This window comes from Lineus longissimus, chromosome 16 (assembly GCF_910592395.1).
Source record: "Lineus longissimus chromosome 16, tnLinLong1.2, whole genome shotgun sequence".
NCBI lineage: Eukaryota > Metazoa > Nemertea > Pilidiophora > Heteronemertea > Lineidae > Lineus > Lineus longissimus.
In genome coordinates this window covers 10,634,743-10,655,652 of record NC_088323.1, presented here as the reverse complement: position 1 = coordinate 10,655,652, position 20,910 = coordinate 10,634,743, and the positions used below count along the sequence as shown (strand labels likewise).

The window sequence follows — 20,910 nt, the reverse complement described above, 5'->3', positions numbered from 1 at the left end:
GTTCTTAAATCGAGAGTGCGAAACTTTGCTTCATGGCGCGCATCGCATTGACACAAGAGCGCTGACGGGGGCGCACTTTCGCGGGCCTTTTTGAGTTGTCTTTTACTTATCACATCGCCTACAAACTTCTTCTTTTTCCAGTTTAGTGCATTCTTCATTAATAGAGTAGCCTACAGGCCTATCGAACTGGTGATAAAAATGTTTTGTGCATGCGTCGTGAGAACTGAAGAAAAAAGAGAACTAAAAACAGGTTTCGAATGGTGCGCGTTTTCTTTTTTGCCTTAGGCCTTTACAGTTACTTTACAAAATTGTCAAAAAAATGTCTTTTGTGCTGTCGGAAACATGAAAAAAAGAATATCTACAAAAGCTATATCTTACCCTTGAACACTTTAACCAGTTCTCCCATCCCCCATGAGGCCAACGTTTCCTCGACGTCCATTTCAAAGATCAGCGAAAACGAAGTTTGGCTTTTGAAGCGGGTTAAAAATGGCGGCGATCGACGCTGGACGTCTGCTGTCTGGGGGCGCATTCTAATTGGTCGAAGCTTACTACTTCAAGTGGTTAATTCACCAAATCAGTGATTCTGATTGGTTGGCTGATTTTACTACTTGAAATGGTAAAAAAGTATGCATGCTGTTTGGATTTCAAGTAGTTACTCTAACTATGAAAATAGTTATAACTACTTATTGGTAAACGTATCGTTAACAACTTCAAATGGTAAATGATTTACTATTTAATTTTTGGAGTGTGGGTAAAAACGTTACGCTATCGTAGGGGGTTCGGGGGTGCTCCCCCGACCTAAAGGGGGGCTCACTAAGTCCTTGACTTTACATATTAAGCCCCCCTTCTTAGGAGGGGCTCTTAAGATACACGCGTGTGCGGGAGTATAATGACGAGAAATAACGAGAGTAACTTGTATAGGCTACAAACAATTTTTTTTGGTTTTTCAAAATGGCACTGAATTAACTCCATTTACTTTACGATTTCTCCGCGATCTTCCGGTGGTGGTTGCTATCCCTGGCTTGTTTTAGTTTAAATTTCCCGCGTCCCAAGATGACGTCAGCGGTGTCGCGCTGTGAGATGTGTAACTTGCGCTTTTTCCGATTTGCTAAGGAAACGCCCGTTGGACGACGGGTGTGTTTGGAAAGAAATCAATGATAAAACAATGTTAAACATATGATATGGGCAGACTGGTACGTTAAGGAATAAAGAAGAATGTATAGAAACTGGTAATAGTTGTTAAATGAGTAGGCATTGTGTTATAGCTGAACTATTTGTCAGTTCAATGTGGGCTGTTTCTAACGTAGGTGGGTTTTGCCGAGAAACATGGGCAATGCACTGCTGCCGTCTATTGTTCGGAAGTTGAACTACAACACAGTTTCATTCTTGATTGGGGGTAAAATTATGACCATGAGAAATTTATGAACATTCGGGAGGGGGGGAAGGGGGGCAATGCAAAATGATACCCGGTCAGGGATAAAATCAATGGTTCTTAAAAATGAGACCGAAATGAGTGACAACATGTGATTTATTATTTTCAGTCAAATCTCAAGTTAATGTGATCATCTCGGGGATGTTTGCACCATTTTTCCTTTTGGTTTTTAGCTCAGCTGACTAAGTCAGCCGAGCTTGTCAAATAAGTTGTTCAGTGGCGTCCGTCTGTCCATCCATCCATCCATCAGTCCGTCCGTTAAACCCATGGTGCACATTTTGTAACCGACGACTAAGACCTAGAGACTTCAATTTTGCATTTCTGGATACTTCTGGTCAAACTCTACTTTCAAAACAAAACTTGTCGCCATTCGACCTACTTCCTGCGAGCGAGAGTGCATGAAGGAAACTGGCCTATATCGGCCTAGGAGCAGCAGAATTAGTCGAAATATGCTCTAATATTAAGATAAAATTCTTGAAAATCTATTTTATTGAGAAAAAGTTCAAAATTTTAACAGGAGAGGGCGCTACCTGCCTTTTAATTATTTCTGCCGATTCAAATTCCCGCCCGATGACGTCAGCCATCATTGCCAGTTCTCAAAACATGGCAGCTACACAACAAAAGCAGTAGCTCCAGGAATAAATCACTGTTCACTTCAGCTTCGTAATCGATTGTACCCCCACTTTATTGTGTTTTGTGTGGTGTTCCTATTCAATCAACGATGTAAGGCCTTATTTATGTTGGTTTTAATTGAGAAGGTGCATTATAAGCGGCGTACGAAATACCGAAGCGGAGACAAAATGGCGGCATGTTGTTTACGCCATGTGCAATAATCTTGGAGCTCAATGACACTCAAGTACCCAATTTTCTGCTTAAAAAGTAGTCTGGTAGGCGATATTATCACTAGTTCGTTTCAGTGGTAGTCATAAGGTCTTTAGGGACTAAATTCAGAAATTAGTTCTTGAAAATTTGGCCACATTTCTGTGAAAACGATATCGGAAGTGCATGCTCTGTTCGCGATGACATCGCCGATGTATTTTGAAGTGGAGAATTCCCACAGTATGTGCAGTGAATCGGCATGATTCTGTTCGCCAGTATTATGTTTTAGTTCTACGATTCTTTCATGAGTAAAAAGTAGACATTCTAAGCAATACAATAATGTCACTCCCATAAAAATTGATTGGAAATTGAGGGAGCTACGGCATTCTCTTCGGCAACTGGCAGCGCTGAAAAAATACATTGCATACTGTACAATACCAAATGGCACATTTGGTAAAAGCGCTCGTTGGACAACGTAGGGAATCACCAGAAATGACGTCATCGCTGGTCTAATAGAAAACTACCGTGGCGCAGTAGAGCACAAGAAAAGGTTTAGCATTAACTTCGTCATGCAAGCTTCAGCAACAAAACGATTTCTCATGAATGATTTATTATTTGATCATCATCAGCTTGTTTCCCCTGATAGATAAAAAAATGATTTACAATTTCCATCAAAGTTTTCTATTTTGTGTATAAACACATGTTATTTAACTGGCAAGGAGCCAAGCAGTTTTGAATATTCGCGGGAAAATACTTATGATACTTGTTATGATGGTTTCATTGTATTTTACATTCAATCTACTGGCTATTCTTACGACAGTCATATTCACTAAACCAAACCCAGACTCTAACCCTTCCTCCTAGCACTAACCCAAACCCTAACCCTTCCCCAACACCAGTCTCAACTCCCTAATTCCCAAAATTGCATAAATCCTTGTTATAACTAGTCGTAAGAATGGCAAACTTGTATGAAATAAAAGGAATAAAGTCCATCAATTTCATGAAGGAAACGTAATTCATGACAAAAAATGATGTATTTCAACATCATATTTAGGCAGTAATTTCATGACTGAAAACACTAGAATTGCAGTAATCGTGCATAATGCATTTGTTCCAATTTATCATTACAGATGCCACAAACCTTGACCGCAATTGCAAACGAAGATTTTTGGATGAACCGCAAGACGATCAGATGAAGGGTATGCATCAAGTAACAACTTGCCCAAATTGTTGATTGGGTTGCCACTGTCAATTTTCTTTAACCGTTATTAGAATAAAATATTCAACAGTGAAATAGTAAAACAAAGCTATTGAAGGCCTCAAGTGAAAAGTCAATCCCGAAATGTGTCACTCTAAGTTACAGCAATCTGCCAGCAAGCTAAAGCATTAAATGACAATGCTAATGGCAGATTTGCCTGCATTCAGTGCTTTGGTTTCAAAGCAATATCACGTGTTGAAAACTGATAGAAGCCATACACTGACAGTTGAATATTGTAAGTATGACCAGTGAAAGATTTAACAAACCAATAAGCAAGTCAAACACTTGTCAAAGACCAAGCCTTGTCAATGAAGTATATGAACTAATACTGAAATTTAAAAAATATCGCAAATCACATACAACTTTTATCCCAATTGCAAGGACATTTTCATGTGCACTTTTCTGAGAGAACAAGGATTCAAAACTATATTTTTATAAAATGCACAAAGAAAGCCACTGCTACAATTTACATGAAGTTTGAACATTTTATATAGATTGACAGTGACGCCTCCATCAGCAATTCATGCCAGTGGATGTTCAAAAGTCGTATCCACAGTATATGGTGTCTGTGCGTGTGCGTGTGTGTGTGTGTGTTTGAGACGGGATAGGAAAAGGGTGCGGGAGGTCATGTGGGGGGGGGGGGCCTATGGAGTATGGTGACCGTTGTGAGAGTTGGAAGTGTGTCTGATCACTGTCTTGCTCATTTTGTAGATCTTGTTGTTATTCTAGTTGTTAGAGTAGTTATCGTAGTTATCTAGCTATCCGAGTTATCTAGCTATAATAGTTGTAATTAATTCTTTTGGTTCCTGCTTATCATCTATTTAACCTATTCAGCTTTCAGTTGTCCAGGCCAGGCCAGGTGACCAATTACGATGATAGATCGGGTTCGATTCAAGCTATACGCTTGGTGTATTCGGTTATCGTGTCTGGCGACTGAGTCTAACTCACGTCCAAAGCACGGTGGCTGGGTCCCAGGCATGCTTGCCACTTTGTTCTGCGGTCCTCATCTAAGTTTCGACGGTGATGACATGGACTTAGGTTCAAAGTACGTGTTCCCCTTGAGTCATTGTGGTTGATTGATGGGGGAAATTAACGATTGCGTGTCGCTAGTCATTCACAATATCCCCTGTTGAAGAGTGTTGGCGGGATAAGTCTTACGACTGTTAACAATAGTAAGCAATAGCTGGCCAGCGATCCCCTACCTGATCTCGAGGGGGATGGAATGACTGGGGTTAGAGGCCTGTTGTTAACCTGCGGAATTTCGTCGGACGAAATGTCAGGCGTGTCCGTGTGGGACTTGTGCTAAACCAGTTTAGTACTAATGACGAAGACCTTGGGTCCTTTGAATAACAACAGTGTTCTCAACCTCCTTGTGCCTCTCAAAGCTAACGTATATACCCGCTGAAATCGACAAGATGGCGATGAAGAAGGAGAGCCGGCCTCCAGCTCGAGAGCCGAGAAGACACTGGATGGACCTGAAGAATATGTTGCTGCCAATGTTGGAGCCATACAGGGTAAGCATCACTTTGTCGTCAGTTACGTCTGGATTAAAAGAAACATTACAAAGATGTTAAAATGATGTTAAAAAGTATCAATCTGACGTGCGATTTCAATTTTTATACATATTGGGGTGCCACACTCAATTCTGATCATACAGATTTGAAACCGCTTCAACCAATATGGTTCCAGAATACAATTGAATGTGCTTTATTGAATTCGCATTAACTGATTCTCATTGAAACGTGCAGTGTTGGCGTTAATACGTATTAAAACAGTCTATTCATTGGCAGGGGGCTTCCAGGTCACTAGCTTGTTCCTGTCTTGATTATCTTCTAATTACCACAAAGGGCAGGGACAAGACATTCATACGCGAAAGGCACGTTACTACAATACGCAGCAAGAGTTGCACTTTTCAAATCAAATTGCATGCTGATTAGACCAAGTGTGGTGTAGCCAATTCGTATTCCGGAGAGTGCTCTCTGGAAAAGTTTTTAATTGGATCCAGTGTGAAAGTAGCATGCTGCAGAAACGCACAGAAAAAAAAAACCCTCAACCAAAAGTTTGATTATTTTTAGGCAGCCCGAGCCAACATTGTACAAGGGCCACAAGGTCCAGGACCTCAAGGACAAGGGACACAAGGACAAGGGACACAAGGACAAGGGACACAAGGACAAGGGACACAAGAACAAGGGACACAAGGACAAGGGACACAAAAGACGATGTTGCAATCTGCGGGGTGAGCATCACATAGTCATGGTTGATATTATATCTACTCATGAAACAAACTTCATAACTGTCCAACCAGGAGGGAAAAAAATCATATTTCATGTCTCCGAACCTGCACCCTGGTGGCCAAGTTATGAACTTTTATCCCCAATTGAGACCACCTGACCGAGAGTGCTCAAGTTAACAGCCAAATGGGCAACATGACCTCGATGATCTTGATTAGTTGGACAAATCATGAGTTACATTTTATATATGGTTATTAGTAATATCAGACGTAAGGATGGATATAAAAATAATGCCACTTGGGCAGGGATTGAAGCAGTGAATCGAGCAAAGAGTGTGGCCGATTAACATTTTTCCACAAGAAAATGCTGCCAACCAAAGACATCTTCACTTCACTTGATCCAGAAAATGGCCCGTGAGCATCTTTCCAACAGTGCCACTTTATAAAATGAAACAGCCAGGGCCATTGTGCTCGCCTGTCAACATGGGAAAAAAATGGACTTGGACATGATGGGTGCTTTTGACTTCATTGATCATTTTTTAACCTTTGCCCCCTGGTGGCCACATTTGGAATCGAATTCTTAAAGCGAGAAACAACCATCTCACTCAAATGAAAACAAATAATCTTTTGGTTTCAATCTATTCATTTTGAGATAGGTCATTGAATGTATTTTTCCTGTTATCTAGCCCTCTGCAGATTGAGATGATTGCTGTCGAGAAGACCCAACCACTCAACCAAGATCTACAATTCGTGCTATGTTAGATGTGACTCTCAAAAGATTTTGGATGACGAAGGAATCCAATACATATATGGTAAATATAAACAGATGACAAGACAGTATATCATGAAATGGGTGAACACGCCATGGGCTGAGTTCGTTTCATTTCCGGAGTAAAGTAGAGTCGCAAAATGGTGGATTTTATCCTCAAACTGTACAAGCAACCTCAGTTTGGAATTGAATTGCAGATCAAGTGTCAATTAGTAAAGCGTTGTGGTCGTCGGTATTAAGGCTTTTAGAAAATTAAGACAAGAACACATTTCTTAAATAATATCCAACCCCTTCCAGAAACTAGCGATGATTTTTAGCTCAGCTGACAAAGTCAGCGGAGCTAGTAGTATAGCTGTTCAAATGGTGTCCGTCCTGCAATCCATCCATCCATCCATCTAGGGACCCATCTGTGGACAAAATTGGACATTTCTGACCGGGAAGGCCTAGCCACTTCGTTGATGGTGGTAAATTAGGAGTTGCCCAAGGTGAACTCAAAAAACGAAAAATCAGCGCGATCCGACCTGTATTAAGAGAATGAGGTCATTTCGCGTTCAGATTTCTTTCCCTTTTTACCTCGGTCCACAGAGCAAATATTGTTTTCAAATGTGGCTGAATATTTTTAAATATTTTTTCATTTTTTACTTTTAATGGAATTAATATAGTTTTCACCGCCAGTTGGCGCTGCAGGCACATTGCCTGAATTTTGGCGATTTCAAATTTGGCGGTGGCTTAACTTTTTTGCAAGCAGTGCCGCTGATTGGCCGATCGATAGAAGAGATGCCACCATTTAAAAATGGCGGTAGTCGCTGCTTCAATGAAGATGAGTGAACTTTCTCATGTTCAATCGGTTGATACTCTTTTAATCAACATGACCATGTACCTGAAATTTGTTTAGGTACTGAAAAGAGTCTATATAATTCAGATTTATCAATAGTTTTTTATAATATTGAGGAAATTTTGTGCACAAATTAGCGAAAGTTGGTGCTCGTCTCATGTCATTTTAGAGCGAGAAATTTGTTTCCGTCGATCTCTACCACTGAAAAATCCCTTGCATAGCTTCGAATTTTTGTGAAAATAAGTATCTGAACTTGGTTTCAAATAGTCTAGAGAGTTACCTTTGTGGTGATACATATGGTATGTGATAAATATTTGTGGAATTTGTGAAATTCGGTTTTCAAACGTGCCGATGATGCAAGCGATCTCGCGTGAATTTTGCAAGTCCTGATATGTCGACCGGGTGTCAAAATCACTCACCTAAATTCAATTCAAAGATCGAAAATGATATCTGAACTTAGTTTCAAATAGCCTACGCAATTATCATTTCGGTGATATATAATGCATGCATGTAATAATTGATTAATCTGCCTAAAACGCGCAATTAAAACGGCGAAAGATCGTGATAAACACTCTGGTGGTGGTCGCACTAAATAACGACCGGTAGGGCCCGGCGTGTGGCGGAGAAAAAAAGGTAGCGCCCGGAGGTTGAAACGGGATTTTTATGCACTTTTAACTGTATATATATGTTGTTTAGATGTATTTCTAACAGTTCTGTAACTTTGATGACCAAGCTTGCACCCAAAGTTGGTAAAATTGATGCTTGTTTATGGACTGCGCTAGCGACCGGAGAATTCGCCGTCGGCCATTTTGGGACGGTCCCTGAGTTGTTGTGGTTGGCAATTTATTTTGCAACAAATCTCGCCATTTACGTTTGTTTACAATTATTTTGAAAGTCACATTATGACATCGTAGTATGAATTCCACTGCAGTTTCGTTACGCAGCAATGCTCATGTCCTGTACTGTCTGTACACTGCGCTGTGCATGCATGGCTGTACTGTAGGCTGTCAAAAAGACAAAAACGATAGCCTATATAGGACAGGCTTAGAGTATAACTCAACAGGCCCTCATGATTCATTTGATGGACACCTTATTTGATAGTACCTCATCATTAAGTCCACTAGATCCTGTTCTGTCACATGTCGTAGACGATAGACAATTTTCAAAATGTAGTACACCACTCGCTCATCTTTAAGCCCAACTTGGCTCACATCATGTGGGCACGGTTAGCTGTTGAGTGTTATGGTTCAGTCTGTGAGACTAATTTAAAGAGGTTACACTTTTATTTTGAATTGGAAAACAACCCCCAGGACTGACTTTTCACTGAGTGATAAGTGTGCCCTTCGAAGGTTAAGTCTCTTTCTGGATTTGCTTCCATAGATGCCTTGTTCAGGATATCATCTGACCGATGCCTGATCAAGCACAGACTGTATCCGGTGGTGTACATTTCCCCGTCTATGTCACCCTTTTTTATTCAGTCAGTGTTAATTTCTCTTCTCTTTTTTTACAGATTAACTGTTGTTGGTTATTGCAAGAGGAGTCGTTGGCACATTTCAAGTCCAGGAAAGCACTTGCTGTTCCCACATTCAGAGTAAGGTGTGCTTACTCGTTTTACTGCTTTCCATTCCTGGAGAGCGTTATCAAATATCTGCCGCAAGGCAACAAATAACTGCCGCAAGGCGCTTCAAATATCTGCCGAAAGGCATCAAATATCTGCCGCACCAATAAAGTTCATTTTATTAACCAACTCTTTATCTTCTTTTCTTCACATACAAAAAAAAGACCGTCCCAAACATTTGGCTGCATTCACTTCATCAATGTCCAGACAACAGTCGGTTCATTTGACCATCGTAAAGCACCAGGCCCCACCTCACAAAATACACTGTAATAATTATGTACCTTGTGTCCATGTGCATGTTATTAGTTCCACCTACGCTGCATGAAGACAAGGACTCCACTCTTTGACGTCACCACACAACTCCTTGACGTCATCACACACCCCACTACTGCAACGGCAATAGAAATGACTTTACGTCATAATACCAGGGTGACGTCAACTCAGTACTTCAGCATGCACTGATATAGCAAGAAGGTCTTTCGCATCAGCACTTCTGCGTGCTAGACGTTATAGCTTCACGTTGCCTCATAATAACGGTACCGACACACACTTGGCCCTTGCCTTCACCTATCCATTTCAGCTGAGCGCCAGGCCCTTGGGCCTCTTGTTGAAAAACCACTTCAGCCGCCTTGTTTTGATCGACCCGATTATTCGGGCAGAGATGCGCTATGTTGACGATACCCCCATATATTGCTTGAAGACTTCAGCAACTTCAGGGAGATTTCGCACGTTGATTGGGAAACCTTGGACCTGCATATGCCATACTCGTGAAACCGAATGAACTCATCCCTAAAGTGTATTTACAGTGTGTGCCAATAAATATTCCATATGTTCTGTGGCTGGACTGAAAATAGACAGGCTATTAGATTTTCCATCGATGGTTTTGTCACTGCATTGCTCCTTACTAAACACAAACTGTGTCAAAAATAAAAGTGAAAGAGCCGCAGTTGTGCAGTTGTTTGGGTCTCTGACAAGTGGTCATGAGCTCCCAGGCTCACCAGTTGAAAATGCTCAGGTTGTGGTACTGATTGAGCAGCTAATCTGAATTCCAGTTCCACTGAAAGCTCTCAGCATAGACTGGGGTAAGAGTTAAAAGTAGGGTGACAATTTCAACCGTTGTTGATGTCAAGACTAGAAACCCGAAACTTGCAAGTTATACTTTTGGAACAGACAAGATATCAAGACGTGATGAGATAAGGGGCCGAGTGAGGGCTTGAACTTAAGGGGTACGCTGTTCATAATTACTGGTGGTCCAGGAAAATAGAATTGCAGTTATACATAATGCTGTAGAACAGATATTATGCATACGTGTTTGCTGAAACTGGGTGCTTCTGGTATTTGTATTTCTATGCAACGGCAGTGCCAGTGCTGAAATCTATATTTAGTACATATTTGTGCAATTGGGAATTTCAAATTCAATTACAAAAATCTCGTTTTTAAACGGTGTAGAATTTAAGGGTTCTGATTTTGTCATAAACTACTTCGGTGAATTTGATGAAACTGAATGAAAGACCCTATTGCACAAGTGCATTAATCATGGTGATGCAATGTAGCCTGCTGGCTGGCGATGATAGTCCGTCGGCGATGGCGCTCGTTACGACCGATCGCGCTCATTTTAGTTATACAGAATCGAGATGACCGTAAGGACAAATTGACACTGAGAGTAACCTTAAATTTTGTTTTCCAGTCGCTCACAGATACGGGCAGACGACCGAGAGTCGAGTGGATTCAGTGGATCGAATGGTTGTGCAGAGGGATAGCCATGTGCAGGAGTGACGAACCACAGCTCAGCAAACGATTCCTTGACAGAACAATTCAAGGAGAACATTCGCTGAGATCAGAAAGGGAACTTGTTTGCTGTGGGGATGGATTGGACACCAAAATGTCTGTCATTCTAATAAACTATAATGACAATCCAACTCCAAAGGGACTCTCTGGACTTAGGGAAAGCTACGGACATAGAGCCCAGACATGATATCCTGCAGCCACCATGAGGACAGCCTATCTCATACCTTCGGAAGGGTGCCATCACACGGTAATGTAAACAAATCAATTTCAGTTTTTCAGATGACCTTAATAAGGTGTTAGCCATTGGCCTGATTAAGAGATGGTGAGCTCTCTAGAGATGGTGAGCTCTCTGTTGAGGAATAATTTTCCAACGTTGTTTTAGCGTCACCAATTACAGTGCCATTTTCATCAAACCCACGGTGATGATGACCTCTCACGTTTGCCTCTTTAAATGCTCTATTGAACTAATTGATTCTGAATATGCCATCACAGAAAATCACTTCGTAACCCACTGATATCTCACTCTCATAAACAACTTGGTTATGCTGGTTGCATGAATATCAAAAGCAAAGCATTTTTATCAACTGGAGCTTTATGTAACACTAAGAAACAATCCCGAACTGCTTAATGAGCAGTAGTTGAACATGGCCATTGCCAGTATTGTGATTTCATGAAGTCTGGCCAAACATACAGAGGCCTAACACAACCTTTAACGTGTCAAGCCTCGGGGGTTCCCTGATACCAGAGGTCTGGAAATGCTCAAAACACCGTAGGGTGCAGGTTTCAAATCAATATCTAGAAAGATAACCAACTTTTCCCCCTTCGGAATTTCAGACAGTACTGTGAAAAAGTTGTAGTTGAAAGTGGTACAGCATGATTGTTTTAGGTTTGAGATATCAGTGAGGTTGAGCTTTGAATGGTTACAAAAAACAACAACTTTATTGACATGTGATTGCAGCCGCCTGGGTACAGAAGATTCCTCAAAAGTCTTTCTGTCAGCACCCACCCGATTGAATGAAATTCAAATGGAAAACCATTACCCCGAGTTGAAAAATGTGACGTTAATTCACGTCGTTGTTCCTCGAAGCCCTAAGTGCGTTTGACGTTGATTAATGTGGGAGCTCAACTCAACTGTTAACAGCTGTAAAATAACTCTGTTGGTCAATGCTGGTGCATTTGCATGGAGTATCAGCTTTCCAGGACAGGCCATTTCAATGACATTGGGCCAAGAAGAGAAGAGAGTAGCAAAGGAAAAAGTTATTGGGTAGCAACTTGGGGGGGGGGGGGGGGTGATGTGATCACAGTAGAACTACTCTATTAAGGACATCCTCAAGACTGATAAGTGCTGTGCTTACAAGAGAGGTGTACTGATTAGAGAGTTCAAATTGAATGGAGACAATCAAAGTTAGTGTCCTAAAAGAGAGAAGGTCCTTTTAGAGAGGTGTATGCTAAGGGAGGTTCCACTGTATTATAAAGTAGGGTCCTTGTGGCACTTGGTGACCTCACTGGTGATGCAAAATACGCAATTGGACCCCCCCCCCCTCACCAACACTACAACCAACATCAATTAATTTAATGGCAACAACAACTTTACTAATGAAACCACGCAGGCGGCTGAGATGGCATAAACTTCCCCAATCCTCAAGTCCCTGCATAAGTTCTGTGTTGGCATTCTTGTAAGGTTAAATGTCTAACTGTTATGATATTGACATTGATAGAGCTGTTCAGTTGTTGTTTTTTGTTTCTGATCAAATCTTAACCTCATTATTGCAGGAACTTAACATGTTCCATCTTGACTCTCATGTGTTTGCATCACCAACATCGAGCTTGTGAGTGATGGAGCGATCTCAAAACATTGCGGGTCAAGACGAACATGTTCCTGGACAATGAATATTTCACTGATGATATTTTGCACCAATAAACCTTACTGTATGTAATTTGTTTCTTTTCAGCATGGAGAAGCATCCGACAGGAGGAAGATGGATGTTGCTGACCAGCACATCCCAACGATGTATTTTTGTCACCGTAGACCTATTGTTTTTATTGAAATATCTGATTGAAAGGTGATTTTATTGATAAAAATCCTAAAATTTTATGATGGGAGAAGGCATATATTTACCTTCTTAGGGCAATGACAATATGTTGTCATGGTTTAAAATAATGCACGTATAAAGAAGGAATAACATTTTAGAGGAGGGTTTCTTTTGTTACCAGGGGCACCATGATCCAAGAGATCAACAATTTTCTGGCAAAATCTTTTGAAAGAAAGCGAAATGTGGAGTGGGCGTTTATGGAGAGCCAATAGGGCATGTCAGTACCCAAACAAATAAGTCTTAAGCAAAATTGATTTTTAGCTTATGAAGGCAGAAGCTAATAGCCTAGGGCACATCAGGACCCTACTGCTTGAAATGGTTTTCTCCTGAAATAATCACCAACTTCATCAGATATTTCATTATTATATCTCCATCACTTGAGACATGGGGTTCATATGATTTCTTTCTTGCTTAAACCCCAAGCAAAAAAGGAACATATGTGTCTGCGATGGAACGTAGGCCTTTTTTACTGTTTCTCGATCTCCCCAGCACCATAGAATCCACGGGCATTGGTCTGAGCAGTTAAGCTGAGACCTTCTAACATTGGCTGGCTCAGTTGCTTGGTATCATATAATACCAGAGACAACTGACCAACTACACAAAGAAGTTAAAGAAGTTGCATTCCCTCAATCACTTCTACCAAATACCTGGGAACCAGGTATTGATGAAAAGACACATTCAATTTATATAGTTGAAAACACTCCCATTATTTTATTGATATTTGTGAGAATATCAAAAGATTTCCTGACGACAGAATCGACTGCTTCGAGATCTTGCCAGGGCATATTTATCATGCTCTGCAGATTATGAAGACGGTCTTTTGCCCCACTGAGAATTGGATTAGACATGGTACTGAATGGTTTGAGAAAAGTGTAATTAAAACGTCAACTTTGTAAGACGTTTCATTTTGTCCTGCATGTAATAAATGTAGACCTTGTTAGTAAAATAAAGAGATCTTAGACTCCAACTTGCCAAAAAACTGGCATACCCACTTCTGTCTAGTCTTGCCATGTCGAAAGCTACGTCTTTTGTCATGCAAATAACATGTCACCTCTCAACCTTTTGTGATGCAAAGCGGCAGCCTCAAGGTGGAGTGGCCATGAGAAATGTGGTCCTTTTGTTATTTAAATTGGGCCCTTAAGCTGTTTAGTCATGGTGTGATGACAGCCTTGACTGTTGGTTGAAATGGCTCAACTGCAGTCATACACAATAGGTTTAATGCATGCATGAATAGTAAATGAACATATTATTAGCATGCAGAGTTGAAGTTGTAGAGTCTGACTAGTGTAAGATCTCTATTTAGCAATGTCTTTCTTGAACATTACATCTTGTAAAGGAGTAGACGATGTGTGATAGTATTACTATCTTCTGGTTTTCTCCTGTTATGGGCTTTCGGAGTGGCACAGTACTTAAATGTACACGTCTGATGTCATTTAAAAAACTCAGTCCTTGAAGCCTGTCACCTGTGTGATGGAGTCGGCAGCTCCCTCCGATCGCGTAGGTTTTCTCCCGGGGACGGGTTTCCTCCTGCACGACATTCCAAATTGCCATTACGATAATTCTTGGGATGTACAACAATAAAAAAGATTTTCAAAAGATAATGATTTGAATTTATTTTTCTTTACCCTCCGGGTTTGGTGGTGTAGTGGTTCACTTACACCAACAACCTGGCGACCTGAACGGGGAAATTATATATTGGTCATAATTTCTCTATACAGCAGGTCAGTACATGTATTGTCTAATGCATTGCCTGCTGACATTGTTGCCTTAATCACACCAAATCGAAGGCCTACGCAGTCTGTTGAAAATTTGAAATTTGAAATTTGATATGAAAATTTTGTGAGGAACATGTAATTGAGTAGACTGATATGCAAATGCAACAAATAGCATGTAGCATGATGAGTGCATGTAGGGTGCTTGCTAGCTCATTGTGGCTGGCTCATTGTTGGAATCATTTGAGTTCACATTGAATGGTTTATTTCCAGTATGAATTCTGCGCATGCAGTGTCTGTCATCCATCGTCGTCGTCTGTTCCTGTATAATTCCATATCTCTCAGATGATCACAAGTATGAATCCTTGCCAACTGAAGCCCAAGGGCGGCTGCTAGGACCCCCCCCCCCCCCCCCCCCGATCACATTTAATGGTTTATCTCCAGTATGAATCATTCAGATGACCACATTAACTGGAGTTCTTATTGAATGGTTTATCACAAGTAAGAATCCTGAACAGAAGCCCATGGCTGCTAGGAACAACACCCCCCCCCCCTTCTTTAAAAGTGACAGAACCTATGGAGGGGCATCCTTTTTAAAAACCTCGAGGACTGCCATTCGCCACACCTACATTTGTATTTCCCGCGTTATGTACTAATTGTGGCGCCACCTGTTATTTACTAGATAAAACTACGACATCCCTCGACACGATGTGCACATCGAGTATGTAACAAATCGGGTAGGTGTAAACTGTGGACGAAAGTGTGGACAGCGGCCCTCTAAGTTTGGTGGGCATTTCTTTGTCTTTCAATATATTTAAAAGAAATTGCAGTATATTATACATTAAAATCGTTTTAATGGGTCAGCAAAAGAAAAAAAGGAAAATAACTATTTTGTTGGATGATTTTGATCAATGAGTGGACGGGCTTTTTTTTCGCAGAAAAACTAAATTATTTGCGGAAAATGTCACTTTGTTTAAACACCACCAAAGACAACCGGTGTCTCAGGTCACCGATGTGTGGCTTATTTGTAAACAAAAGCACGTGACACAAATTTTAATTTACGACGTGCTAGCCAAATACCATTTGGCCCACCGTCGCCCAAGCAAAATTGAATATCAGTTGCCGCACCTATATTTCGTTAAAGGGTACAAAGAAGGCCTCCTATATCAAGCATCTGGGAATAGGTTTACAGTCAGATATATATAATTTTGATAATTTCTTAAATGGGTTTATTGCTCTTGAACAATGGAAAGAAGAACAGTCAATCTTATTACATGTAGATACATGCCAAAGTCACGACGTTTCCTTACCGATTTTACAGTAACAATAGTACCAGTATGACTGTGCTGCCAGCTATTAATAGAGAGGTAGTCTTGCTCTAACCACACTTCGCAATCAGTGCGTTGCGGATTCGAGCATTGTCTGAGACTAGCATCACTACCACGTTTCGATATTCTTTAACTTTCTTGATGGATTGATTACACACCAAAGATATGGGATTGGGGTAGGAATATGTTGTTTTGTTTTGAGTATTTTATTCAGTAGGAATACCCCCTCGGTTTTGCTTAGTGTTGAAGTGTTTCTTTGTAATTCTCTGCCTGGTTATGTCCTTTGCCACTTTTTTGAAGGTTTTCGAAGTGACCTTTGACTTTGTGGACGGGGAAATGCGAGGTCTAGTGTCCAAATGTGGACTAATTATCAAAGAATTTGTTGAAACTGGGATATTTCTAACTAGTCCAAATAATATTCTTTCACAAAAACTACTTTTATTTGAATGACAATGACAATATCATTCAGTTGTAGGCAAAAATAGTTGGCCCTCTCTCAGGCCAACTTTCGCTGATCCAAGATGGCGGCACCACTGTAGGGAAGGTGTAAACTGTGGACGAAAGTGTGGACAGCGGCCCTCTAAGTTTGGTGGGCTGACATTTCTTTGTCTTTCAATATATTTAAAAGAAATTGCAGTATATTATGCATTATAATCTTTTTAATGGGTCAGCGAAAGAAAAAAGAAAAAAATATTTTGATCTGTTTTACAGTATGACAGTGAAACTGACTAGTATAGCTCCTGACTGATTTACAGTAACCTCTCAACTGGGCCAAACTTAAGATGATAACTATCTCCTTGTGACATCTTCATCTTGGACGGATTGAATTACGCAGAAAAACTAAATTATTTGCGGAAAATGTCACTTTGTTTATACACCGACAACCGGTGTCTCAGGTCACCGATGGGTGGCTTATTTGTAAACAAAAGCACGTGACACAAATTTTAATTTATTATGTGCTAGCCAAATACCATTTGGCCCACCGTCGCCCAAGCAAATTTGCAATGCAATTGAGTATGGACCGCTAAATAACAATAGCCTTGGACGTTGTCAATCTAAATTGAATATCAGTTGCAGCACCTATATTTCGTTAAAGGGTACAAGGAAGGCCTCCTATATCAAGCATCTGGGAATAGGTTTACAGTCAGATATATATAATTTTGATAATTTCTTAAATGGGTTTATTGCTCTTGAACAATGGAAAGAAGAACAGTCAATCTTATTACATGTAGATACATGCCAAAGTCACGACGTTTCCTTACCGATTTTACAGTAATAGTACCAGCATGACTGTGCTGCCAGCTATTAATAGATAGGTAGTCTTGCTCTAACCACACTTCCCAATCAGTGCGTTGCGGATTCGAGCATTGTCCGAGACTAGCATCACTACCACGTTTCGATATTCTTTAAGTTTCTTGATGGATTGATTACACACCAAAGATATGGGATTGGGGTAGGAATATGTTGTTTTGTTTTGAGTATTTTATTCAGTAGGAATACCCCCTCGGTTTTGCTTAGTGTTGAAGTGTTTCTTTGTAATTTTCTGCCTGGTAATGTCCTTTGCCACTTTTTTTAAATTTTCGAAGTGGCCTTTGACTTTGTGGACGGGGAAATGCGAGGTCTAGTGTCCAAATGTGGACTAATTATCAAAGAATTTGTTGAAACTGGGATATTTCTAACTAGTCCAAATAATATTCTTTCACAAAAACTACTTTTATTTGAAATCAATGACAATATCATTCATTTTTAGGCAAAAATAGTTGGCCCTTTCGTTGATCCAAGATGGCGGCACCACTGAAGGGAAGGTGTAAACTTTGGACGAAAGTGTGGACAGCGGCCCTCTAAGTTTAGTGGGCTGGCATTTCTTTGTCTTTCAATATATTTAAAAGAAATTGCAGTATATTATGCATTATAATCTTTTTAATGGGTCAGCGAAAGAAAAAAAGAAAAAAATTATTTTGATCTGTTTTACAGTATGACTTGTCTCAGTGAAACTGACTAGTATAGCTCCTGACTGATTTACAGTAACCTTTCAACAAGGTCAAACTTAAGATGATAACTATCTCCTTGTGACATCTTGGACGGATTGAATTACGCAGAAAAACTAAATTATTTGCGGAAAATGTCACTTTGTTTACACACCACCAAAGACAATCGGTGTCTCAGGTCACCGATGGGTGGCTTATTTGTAAACAAAAGCACGTGACACAAATTTTAATTTACAAGTGCTAGCCAAATACCATTTGGCCCATCGTCGCCCAAGCAAATTTGCAATGCAATTGAGTATGGACCGCTAAATAACAATAGCCTTGGAGGTTGTTAATCAAAATTGAATATCAGTTGCCGCACCTAGGCCTATATTTCGTTGAAGGGTACAAGGAAGGCCTCCTATATCAAGCCTCTGGGAATAGGTTTACAGTCAAATATATATAATTTTGATAATTTCTTTAATGGGTTTATTGCTCTTGAACAATGGAAAGAAGAACAGTCAATCTTATTACATGTAGATACATGCCAAAGTCACGACGTTTCCTTACCGATTTTACAGTAATACTAGTACCAGCATGACTGTGCTGCCAGCTATTAATAGATAGGTAGTCTTGCTCTAACCACACCTCCCAATCAGTGCGTTGCAGATTCGAGCATTGTCCGAGACTAGCATCACTGCCATGTTTCGATATTCTTTAACTTTCTTGATGGATTGATTACACACCAAAGATATGGGATTGGGGTAGGAATATGTTGTTTTGTTTTGAGTATTGCTTGAGTGCCCAGGATTGTTGATTGTGGCCATAGGTGTTCGGGCCCCCAATTTTTCTGCCCGGGCTTCTATGGCCATGGTTAACAATGTGGCCTGTTTTACACTTTTAGACATATTCTTTTTTTTTTTCATGCCATCCATCCATCCATCCATCAGCCAAGACAACAGAATGTCTACAGCCAAAGAGTTGCGAAGACCTAATATGGGAGGACAGTCTCATTGCAGTCTTTCTGAAGGCACCTGTGTTGGGACATGGGCTTCTCTGCAAGAAGATAGTTTGTTGTCAGACAAGGGCTTGTGAGGGTAGGTCTTGATAATTTATAAACATGAAGAATAGCTTGTCCATTCGAGGTCTATTGATGTCATCCTCCAAAAGATTTCTTGCCCGCCAATTATTTGTTAATCATACATGTCGGAGAGTGAATGCGAGTTTGGATATCGTTTTTATATAAATTGAATATCTCGTGGGGGGGGGGGGGGACATTAACATTAACATTAACCCCTGATTTTCTTAGGATGATAATATATATGTACAGGAAAACTAATTGTCTCATTAAATAATCCTGTTATATGCATAACGGGCAGAAACAGACCTTGATCCCTATTTTGCTTGGGTGTGATCATGTTAGACCCAAGCTATGTAGGGATCAGGGTCTTTTTGTGCCCCATGCATATAACCGGATTATTCAATCAGACAATTAGTTTTTCTGCACATTTTTTACTCCTTTCACCAGGAGACGCCTTTGAGAACGCAAGGCAAAATGTTGTGTGGACTGCAAAAAACACAAGAGTTAAATCCACAGAACTTTTGAACATGCCACGTCTTCGCCAGAACGAAAGGTTCGTACTTTGAGCCCAAATGGCGTGTCCATTCGGGGGTCTAATCATGTCATCCAGGCTGCCATGAAAGGACGGTTCATAGTAGATTTAGAGAATAGGTGTAATAGGTCATAGGTGTAAACATATCTTAATTCCTTGTTCTTTCAGATGAATACGATTATTGCTGTTCCATCCTCTCCCTGACATCAGCCAATGTCCAAAGCCAGCAGTGAATGTCAATCCTAAAGTCTCCTCCTTATGGATATACGCACAACGACAGTGGATCGGTATTTCAGTGTTTCAGTGTGTCATCGGTCAGTGTCTCCCGTATTTCAGTGTTTCCCTATTGTTACTCTATTCGCGGATAAGCCAGTGGTGATCAGGTCGGCAGAAAAACTAGTTCTTCAATCTCGATTACCATGGATACAGAATTCGTATGAATAAATTATGACGCATGTGCCAAATATGGGAAGCAAAATGGCGTTGCCTGGTGTGTAAAAAATAAATCACGTTTCTCAGTGGAAAAGGAAGATCACGTGGTATTGTTCGGTCACGTGAATGTTGCGAGATTTTATTCAAAATGTTGCCATGTTTTTTTCAAGTGTTGCCTGTATATTTCAAAATGTTGTATTAAATTTTCAAGTCTTGCCTGTATATTTCAAAATGTTGTATTAAATTTTCAAGTCTTGCATTTATTCCACTTTGGCGATTAGACAGTTGCGCCCTATCGGGAACACTAGACAAGTGGGTGTTCAAAAGTCTTCTTTTTTTTTTTTTTAATCAAACATCATTACATAGAACTTTCGCTAGGAACATGCTGGCAAATTACACCACCATGTTCCTTTACAATTAATTGGCCTATAATATTAATACATCACAAACATTTGATGATATTTTTGGTATTGAAACAAAACAACTCCCCCCCCCCCACCCCACCCCCCAAATTTAACAGTAAGTATTGAATTGGTTCCCATTTCTCATTGAATAAATCTACTTTTGTTATTTTTACATGCTATTGTGAATTCTATATGTTTAAGAGAATTTTCTAATCTTCTGTTGTGAATATTGGCCGAAAAAATGACTGTGCACAATAGTTCATCCCTCACCCCAAAAAAATATTTATTTTTCTAATTTGGTTTGATAATGGCTGAAGCCAGCCCTTAATATTTCCCCAAAACTCCTGAATACCCCGACAGTCCCAAAAAGATGTGTGATGTTATCTACCATTCGGTTGCTTTTCATTCTTTGATTAATTTTGATTAATTTATTGTTCCATAAATATGTTCTTTGAGAAGGATTATCTTTAAGTTTAAAACTAGATTTCGGATTTACTAAGACCAGAACAAAACAGTGATACCTCTTGAATCACTGATAACAATAATGTATAATTTATCCCTACTTCCTTCCAATGTTTATAAAAGATCATTCTTTAATTAAATTTGATTAAT

General features: G+C 40.1%; 1 protein-coding gene across 4 annotated transcripts; it reads left to right on the top strand.

The window, feature by feature from the left end:
* Positions 1–1,106: 1,106 nt before the first annotated feature.
* LOC135500327 (uncharacterized) lies at positions 1,107–20,107 on the top strand. Of its 4 annotated transcripts, none has more exons than XR_010449417.1 (7): positions 1,107–1,193; positions 3,382–3,450; positions 4,344–5,023; positions 5,585–5,745; positions 6,426–6,551; positions 10,649–10,996; positions 12,702–14,443. XR_010449417.1 is itself a non-coding variant. In XM_064791722.1 (5 exons), exons 2-5 carry the CDS (start codon positions 3,444–3,446, stop codon positions 19,632–19,634), a joined length of 264 nt encoding a protein of 87 aa, XP_064647792.1. In that variant the 5' UTR covers positions 1,107–1,193; positions 3,382–3,443; the 3' UTR covers positions 19,635–20,107. The 4 variants fall into 4 exon arrangements, 2 of the variants coding, with proteins under 2 accessions (XP_064647792.1, XP_064647793.1); XR_010449418.1 differs by having other exon boundaries at positions 1,136–1,229; XM_064791722.1 differs by lacking the exons at positions 4,344–5,023; positions 5,585–5,745; positions 6,426–6,551; positions 10,649–10,996; positions 12,702–14,443 and adding exons at positions 18,800–18,946; positions 19,378–19,483; positions 19,631–20,107.
* The last annotated feature ends 803 nt before the right edge of the window (positions 20,108–20,910 follow it).